Raw genomic sequence first — 8658 nt, forward strand, 5'->3', positions numbered from 1 at the left:
GACTCTGTAAAGTCTCCATCAAGCCAACAAATTAAGTAATGCAACTCTCTCACAGAACATAAAATTTTGAATCACACCCATATGACATTTGGGCATCAAAACATTTGAAATGTCTTACTTTCTCCCTTTCTAGGACCAGTATCTTCTTAAAAATGGTTTCATTTACCTGAAAAGCAGGACACTGATCATGGAAACACGTTTCATGGTTAACATGCATAACAAAAACAGAGAGAGAGCGAGAGAGAGAGAGCAAGTCTTATTACACACTACAGTTGCAGAGCAAACTACATGAAATACTATATTAAATTATTTTTCTCTAATCTGTTTTATCTTCGTGTTTAAGCTTTTTCAAGTAATGGCAACTAAAGAGTCAAGTATAAGTCAATTAAGTACTGTATCTACATTTCTTTCATGTATGCTGTCCAATAGAGGCTGAACCATTTGAAGTCCGGCATCACTTGTGTCACTGCTCTGACTGCTGGTGGTTGAGACAGACAATGTATCTGTTAGACTTGGAGAGGAGGGCTCTTCCACATGTTGCTTCAGGACAGTCAAATTTGAGGGTGACAAATAAAAATATTAGAATACAAGGTATATACAATCAAAAACACAACACAACAAAGATACCATTTATGCACACAGGGCCAGTAAATTGCACGGTTTGATTAAATTATACTTTCTCCCAGGAGAACAGATGGTTATTTTGTATTTTATTATGGTAATATACAATTTACATACCACAAGGTGTGAGTGTCACATAGTGTGTTAGGTCTGAGCAGTCACGCAGCTTCTTGGATGATTGTGTTTCCAGGATGTCTGAAATGCATGTGATAAATCCAACTTACTGTTGAGCCATGAAAACAGCATTTTGTGATTGTTACCACAGGATATTAGACAAATTAAAAATGTTTATTTAAGAGTAACTGTACAAATCAAATCCTTCAAAATCTATCAGAGCATATATTTACTTACCTTCAGCTGTATAGATGACAAAACACACCTCTTTGACTGCTGCAAGTTCAGGAAAGATATCCTCATCCACCTCTATACCCTGCTCATCCGTGACTTTCAGTGCTGCATTTTCTGGTATGAGAAACTTCTGCTGCACTGAAGTAAAATCATCACTTAGTTAATAACAACATTATCATTTCTTCTTTAATGACTTAGTACAAACCATAACTTACCTGCTCTCACAAAATCTGTGAAGCTGACTTCTTCCAATTTTGCATATTTCTTTGTCTCTCTGTGTTTTACTTTTATCAACATCTTGGCCACCTATGGAAAAAAATACCTTTACTACTATGAAACACAACACAAGAAGAAGAGGTTGTTTATGGTAACTCTATGTAAACTGTGTATAACTTAATCAACGAACACTGTCTTACATTGAGTTAGCCTGTCCACACTAAATATTGCTTAAAATCTATTTAGCTAGGCTGGTTTAGCAGACAATGTGACTGCATGTTTGCTGTGTCCTTGTCTTTACAGTTCTGGAGACAGGGTTGTGTGCATGTCTCAGTGTGCAGCAGGACTAACTAACTGATGTTAATGGTACCTCAACATCTCATCAGTGCAGGCTGCACCTCTCTTTGGTTAAATACGGCCATTACCATGAGTCTAAACAGAATATTACTGTAGTTAGCTAACGTTAAATTAAACGTTGGTGTTAAAATTAAGAAATAGAAATAAACGTTTTCATTGACAACGTGAAATGTGTATCTTAAAATACAGTAAGATAAGTAAGTTAGCTAACTTTTGACTAGCATTAGCCTAGCTGCTATCTCCAAATCAGCATAACATACAGAAAACACATGTAGTGCTAGTTAGTTAACTTTATATTTTACTTGTGCATCCATGTAACTGAATATATATATATAAATAACATCACTACACTCACAGAAAATTCCAAAGTAAATAAAGTATTTTTACCTCCTACATGTCGGAGTCCAAGAAAGAAACACAGATAGGCGCTGTAACGGTCGACAGACAAACAACACCAGCAATGTGTTGAATTAGACTCCTTAGCACCCAGTGAATGAACACCTAAATATTACACCGCTTTAGAGTATTCCCCAACACTGACTGTAGTATAAGGTGAAAAATAAACTCCCGGAATGTAACTCTTGCGCACTTTTATGCCTAACTCCAGAATATTTAACTCCAGTGATTTGCTGTGTATGTTTGGCCATTTACTTTTTTGCTTTTACTACATCCTAGAATTGTTCATTAATTGTCAGGTTATGGAATTTGCAACATCAAGTTAAACCGAGGCTCTTTGGAAGTTAAAATGTCAAGCAGATTTTTATGTTACGGTGACTACATTTTGTAAGTTACAAATATAGTTCGCCAAGACAGCATAACGGTTTCTAAACAGCTGCGCATTAATACCACAATGTTGTATTTTCATGTGTCAAGTTCGCAACGCGCATTAATCCCAGAGGCCGAAAAGGCAGCAGCGATGAGTGCTCCGCCTCCGCGCTGAAAATGACTCTCAGGGGGTTATCCACGGAGGAGCTCCTTAAAAAGTTGATGGAAGAAGGCATTGATGTGTCAGACGACGAGGCGCAAAGATTTAGAGGTAAGTCGGGTGTGATTTTGTGTTTTTATAAAAATTACAACGTGTAATTTTACAATAGAGTTAGCAAAAGTCCGAAGAGCTAGATTTAGCATGGGCGAAAGCTAGCCGTTAGCTAAGTTTTAAACAAAGAAAGGTACAAATGTGGACTATTTAGACTGTTGGTGGAATGTTCAACGTCTGTCTGCCCGCCGTATTCGAGTGTTTTATCAATAAATAGTGACGAACCCTGTACAACAATGTAAAAAAATCAATAATTTCTCAAAACATGCTAGTATGTAAATATAGCTATTAACAAAATCGTTTTCTAAGCAAAATTTATGGCATCTAACTTGTTTCCCGCTCAAAGGGATTTTAAACAATGGAAGGTACACATTTGTACCATTCCACCTACTTAGTGGGATTTTCGAATATGAGAGCTGTAAGCTATGCGCAAGGACATTTACACTTACTTACATTTTTATATTACCAGTTAATTTATATTAACAATTAATCAAGAGAATTAATTGTAACTTCCTTTTGGGGAATATAGACAGATTCACAATGATAGCTTATTATTATTATTATAATATCGTGGCTCAGGGGGTTGGGAATCGCATCTGTAACCGGAAGGTCGCCGGTTCGATCCCCGGGCTCTCTGTCCTGGTCGTTGTGTCCTTGGGCAAGACACTTTACCCTACTTGCCTACTGGTGTTGGCCAGAGGGGCCGATGGCGCGATATGGCAGCCTCGCTTTTGTCAGTCTGCCCCAGGGCAGCTGTGGCTACAACTGTAGCTGCCTCCACCAGTGTGTGAATGTGAGAGTGAATGAATAGTGGCATTGTAAAGCGCTTTGGGTGCCTAGAAAAGCGCTATATAAATCCAATCCATTATTATTATTATTATTATGTATTGACCATAATGTCACTTTAAAACTAAATTTGAAAATGGTTTTATTTTTATTTCATACTGTACTTTATATTTCAGATAACGATGTAGATGGAGAGACGGTAGACTGTGGACTCACGGAGACCATGGTTGCATATCTTTTTGACAAGTCTTTCAAAAAGCAGCTGAAGTTCAGAGACTTCACAAACCGCTACAAGGAAGTCATCATCACTTTACAACCGGTCGACCCATTTGAAGGTACAGTTGAAGGTCCAGTGTCCCAAGCAAACCAGAGGTAGGTTGTGATAAATGTCTAAATTTGCATATGCATTTAAGTGCTTGCAAAATGGCTAGTTAATGCTGTTTCCCTACTGTATTGCAGTTCTATACCTTCTTGCCGTAGACTGCCTGCAGTTATTTCCATTCCAAAATTCCCATAAGATGTCCAGAGTCGCTTGGATCTCAAAGAACCAGTCCAGAAAGAACAGAAGTACCGAAACAAAATAATTGGGACTCTTTATGAAATGCTGTCACAGTACACAATGTAAGGGTTCTGTTCTGAATAATTACATTAATTTTTTAATATTAATATTGCTGTTGTACGAAAGGCAGAGAACAAATGCTTAGCCCATCTCCCTCCCAATTTGGAGACCAGCGTTCGAGTCTGGCGTGACACACGGTTCAATTGAACTGGCAATAGTGGTAAAACCATACATCCTGTGTCTCCAGACCTTGTCTGGACTATGATATCCAAAGTGTTCATTTTCGAATTTGCTCAAGAGTAAATTAATAATTCAGGACTGCAGTCAATTAATTAATGAAGTTTGGGAGAGGTGTGGCTGTTTGTCCATGCCCATTTTTAAAAAATTAAAATCAACTTTAGCTACATTGATTTGACATTGGTCTATAACATACTATTTACGGTAATAACAATATGATTAGAAGAATTGAAGAACAGAAAAGCCCCCAGGAAAGGATAAGAGTAATCAGTGTACTGTGGGTTGTTTTTCTTATGTTTGAAACAGGTACCCAACCCACTCAGACTACATCCAGGTCATCAAAGCCCTGATTGTGAAGTATCCTTTATTAAAAGAGATGTACACGGAAATGGTTATGTGAGTACCTCTCCTTTTTTGTTTCTTTTATAGATTATATTAATATAAAGTAAGCATAATTAACTACTTATATACATTTGAAACAACTAGGACACCTGGCACAGCCAACTCAAGAGAAAGTTCAAAGCAGAACGGGCTCCCCTAATCAGCAATGAAGAAGTGAACCGGGTTAAAGAAAAGTTTGGACGCACGCAGAAACATCGGACCACAGAGGAATCCAGCAGCTCCTGTCTGAAGAGACTGAAGCCCTCTCTCGTAAGTCCTCACACCCTCAGCCTCTAAGAGCTAAGGTAACATATGTAGTCTTATTATCACTGTAAAGCTAAAAGTTAACATTAATTGAAAGAGACATGTTAACAGATAACATTAACATAGAAAAAGGAACTTCACAGTTGATTTAACAAAAGTCAGCTCAACTTGCAATTCCTATTCAACATTTTTGCATTTTTTTCAAAGCATTTGGTGTACAAATTACCGCATTTCGAGTAACATTAACTTATCAGATTTTACTTATGATAATACTGATATCTGCTTTGATAAAGGATTCGTGCTTTGTGGGGGAAGATGCAGCCTCCGTTGATGCTCATATCAAGGTGCTAAATGATCAGCACAAGAAGCTACATCCTGACACAGCACTGGTGAAAGACCGCATGACAAAAACCTTTGCATGGAGACGTCGAGAGGTAGCTGAAGGAATGTGTACTGTGGACCTATTAAAGAGATATCCATTCCTGGGGACATCTGCAGGGGTAAGAATTGTTAAGATGATTGGGGAAACAGCTAATGATTTTTTTGTCTCTAAATCTGATTATTATTTTCTGTACTAACTGATTATTCAATCTGTTCATTATCTTTAGAATTTTTGTTCAAGGGTTAAAGCACTTTACATTTATCTCCAGTCTGTGTCTTTAAACATGTCAAAAGTTTAAATCCTCAATGTAAAATGTCATTCTTTTGTCTATTCTGCTCTTTTCATTTCCAGTTGTGTGATGAGGTTGATTTAATGCATCCCTGCCAAGACAACATCTGTCGCCGCTTTAGCGAAAACTTCACTGCTGTTCTTCAGAATATTCTTCAAATGACCAAGGATTTGCCACTGAAGAAGGTCTACATGGAGGCAAGAGAGAATGCACTTGCTGAAGACATTACAGGTGCTAATTTGACCTCATACAAATAGTAAATTTTGTGACAATTCATTTGCTCTCTCTTCCAAAGATAATTGATGTACGATAGTGCTATGTCAAGAGCATGTTAATGGGAATTTGCATGCTATCAAAATCTAATGAAGTGAATTTGCATCTGTATGACCTAGGAATTGACTTCAAGGGGGCACTTCTCCTCTTGCCATCCATCTTCAAGGAGAAGATAGAAGATTTCATCATCCTTGGAGAGGTAAATGCATGATGCAATGCATAGCCTTTGGCCACAAGTTTCATTCTCGGTGTTTTGTTGGCATGGAGCTGAATTCAGCTGCGGTTCAGCATCACAGCTAAGCTAATGTAGGGAAAACACTGCTGTTAATTTACAGTGCTGCTGTGATCTTGGGTTTTGTCTGGTGTTTATATAGATAGATAGACCTTTATTGTCCCCTTAGGGAAATTCTTCTTCACAGGTACTGTCACTGTCAGGGGTGATTGCTTTTGCCCTTGAATATTATGTCAAACTTTAGCAGCTTATCAAACACTACCACAACAGTCATTGGTCAAGAAGCTTTTTGTTTGGAGTAGGGGCCATGTTTACAGGTTATCAGAATAGACAGTTTTGTTTTGCAGCAAAAAAAAGAAGGTAATTTGAGGAATCTGTTGAAAATCCACTTGGCACATATTGCTTAAACATACTGTATACTAATGTTTTTCTTCCTCTTCTGCAGAATACTCCCACGAGTCCATACCCAACCATTCGAATGAAGGATAAGAGTTGGACAACTGCCCTCTCAAGACAGTGTCGCTGTGTTGTGACAGTTGAAGGAGTGGATGTTTGCTCGTGCCGCTCGCTGGATGAGGCCTACATCTCAGCATTCTCCACCTTCTTCGTGTTCAACATGACCTACCCTGCATACTTCAAGAAAACACTTGTCTTTCTTCAGAACTGCATTGTCAACATAGGAAACCAGGGAGACAAACCCCTGCCAGTAAGTGTCACCAGGGTACTTAACCAACTCTATTAAATATGCCCCCACTCCACAAATGTTCAAAATGTTCAAAAAGGGCATTTACTCTGAGGAAGTTGATTACACATGTTGGGTTAGTACACGCACATGAGCCTCATTTCAGCATCACTTGTGGAATAAATGACTGCCAGGCAGCTTTTTCCAAGTATCACTCTTTTCGACGCCATGTGTATCGCAAACACAAACCCTCTGTTTTGAATAGCCTTGAGGTAGTTGAAGATGGATTTGAAAACCATGCACACAAAGAGGTTGAAGACCCACACACACACAGTTCAGACGAGACGCACACAGTTCAGCGGCCCACACCACCTAGTATGGACAGTTTGCTTGATAATTTAGGAGATCATTTATTTAGCTTTATTCTCAAATGTACTGAAAAAAATAACCTTCCACACTCTGTTCAGCAAGACATCGTTGATGATCTTAGTTTTCTTTTGTGTTTTTTTAAAGAAAACTACGACTCGTTTATTCGTTATCATTTGGATAAACATGGTTTCCGCCTCAGTGATTGTCCAGAACTTGAGCAGGTTTTGTCTACTTCAGATTTTTTCCAGAAAGCATGTGATTCAATTCGTTCACCATTTATGATAAAAGAACACTGCAAATCAAAAATGAACATGACAGAACCTATCAGTTACACAGTAAGAGACCATTCTGGTGTGAAAATTGGTAGTTATTCGTATGTTCCAATCCCACAGGTATTAAACAAATACTGTCAGGTGGAGGATGTGTGGAAACAAATTGTTCTGGATAACCACAGAAATCAAGATGATGATGTTTTGACTGATTACAAAGATGGCATGTATTTTAAAGACCACTCATTTTTCAAAGACCATCCTCAAGCTCTAAGACTTCATTTTTATGAAGATGAATTTGAAATTGTGAACGCACTTGGTGCAAAACGAAATAAATACAAAATCTGTGCATTTTATTATACTATAGGAAACATAAGTGGAAAACATCGCTCAAAGTTGAGTCACATTCATTTAGCCTTACTGGTTCGCCATTCACATTTAAAAGAGTGTGGGCTTGAAACTATACTTCAGCCCTTGATAACTGACTTGAAGATGCTGTCCACAGAGGGTTTCACTATCTGTGTCGATGAAGTAGAGCACACAGTTCATGCTGCTCTTGCTACCATTTCATGCGACAACCTTTCCGCTCATATGATTGGGCGTTTCTCAATGTCTTTCAATACAGGCAGAATATGCCGATTTTGTATGGCCTCGCACTCGGAGATACAACAGCGCTTTTGTGAGGACCATTTTGTTATTAGAACAACCAAAGTACATGAGTACCACATAAACTGTGTGGAAAACAACCCAGAGAGTGCTGCTTTGTACGGTGTGTATGGTAACTGTACATTTGATGCACTGCCTTACTTTGATGTGACCCAGTCTCTTCCCCCAGATGTAATGCACGACTTGATGGAGGGGGTTATTCCTTTGGTAATGAACTTGGTTATTTGTAAAGCTCACAGGGAAAAGCACATTACCATATATGAAATCAATGATGAGCTGAAAAATGTGAAGTTTGGGAGGAATGACAAGCCGAACAGACCAGTGCCACTGACGGAAAAGATGCTTCGAAATTCTAACATAGTTGGATCAGCCAGTCAAAAATGGTGCCTTTTCAGGCTCTTGCCTTTTTTAATGGCTCCCCATGTTCCACCTGGCACTCCATACTGGCATGTGTTCTTATTATGTTCAGAAATCGTAGATCTTGTAATGGCTACAAATGTGAGAAAAGATGAGCTTGCTCATTTAAACCTGCTTATTCAAGAATTTCTTGAAATGACTACAGAAGTGTTTGGAAATGTTTTAACACCCAAGTGTCACTACCTTATTCACTACCCAAGGCTGATTTTGATGTATGGTCCTCTTCGCCCTTTGTGGTGTATGAGATATGAAAGCAAGCATCAATATTTCAAAA

The 8658-nt window shown here is 38.4% G+C and overlaps 2 protein-coding genes and 1 long non-coding RNA gene across 7 annotated transcripts; 2 read left to right on the forward strand and 1 right to left on the reverse strand.

Moving 5' to 3' along the window:
* Positions 1–381: 381 nt before the first annotated feature.
* On the reverse strand, positions 382–2443 carry LOC146657552 (uncharacterized). Of its 5 annotated transcripts, none has more exons than XM_085425721.1 (5): positions 1930–2441; positions 1185–1275; positions 973–1107; positions 739–816; positions 382–557 (listed from the first exon to the last, which is right to left on the reverse strand). In XM_085425721.1, exons 2-5 carry the CDS (start codon positions 1264–1266, stop codon positions 382–384), a joined length of 471 nt encoding a protein of 156 aa, XP_085281847.1. In that variant the 5' UTR covers positions 1267–1275; positions 1930–2441. The 5 variants fall into 5 exon arrangements, with proteins under 5 accessions (XP_085281847.1, XP_085281843.1, XP_085281844.1 ...); XM_085425717.1 differs by having other exon boundaries at positions 385–540; positions 1937–2443; XM_085425718.1 differs by having other exon boundaries at positions 385–540; positions 1898–2443.
* Positions 2444–2634: 191 nt separating this feature from the next.
* On the forward strand, positions 2635–3931 carry LOC146657553 (uncharacterized). The gene is made up of 2 exons (XR_014914073.1): positions 2635–3736; positions 3824–3931. It is a non-coding gene; the product is annotated as an uncharacterized LOC146657553 (long non-coding RNA).
* A 715-nt stretch (positions 3932–4646) lies between these two features.
* Positions 4647–7468, forward strand: LOC146657554 (uncharacterized). Its single transcript, XM_085425722.1, has 5 exons — positions 4647–4811; positions 5099–5305; positions 5539–5707; positions 5869–5948; positions 6427–7468. Exons 2-5 carry the CDS (start codon positions 5207–5209, stop codon positions 6721–6723), a joined length of 645 nt encoding a protein of 214 aa, XP_085281848.1. The 5' UTR covers positions 4647–4811; positions 5099–5206; the 3' UTR covers positions 6724–7468.
* Positions 7469–8658: the final 1190 nt, after the last annotated feature.

The sequence above is a fragment of the Rhamphochromis longiceps genome, linkage group LG12, assembly GCF_057381845.1.
Source record: "Rhamphochromis longiceps isolate RC_006_pf linkage group LG12, R_longiceps_female_GT1.1, whole genome shotgun sequence".
Taxonomy (NCBI): Eukaryota; Metazoa; Chordata; class Actinopteri; order Cichliformes; family Cichlidae; genus Rhamphochromis; species Rhamphochromis longiceps.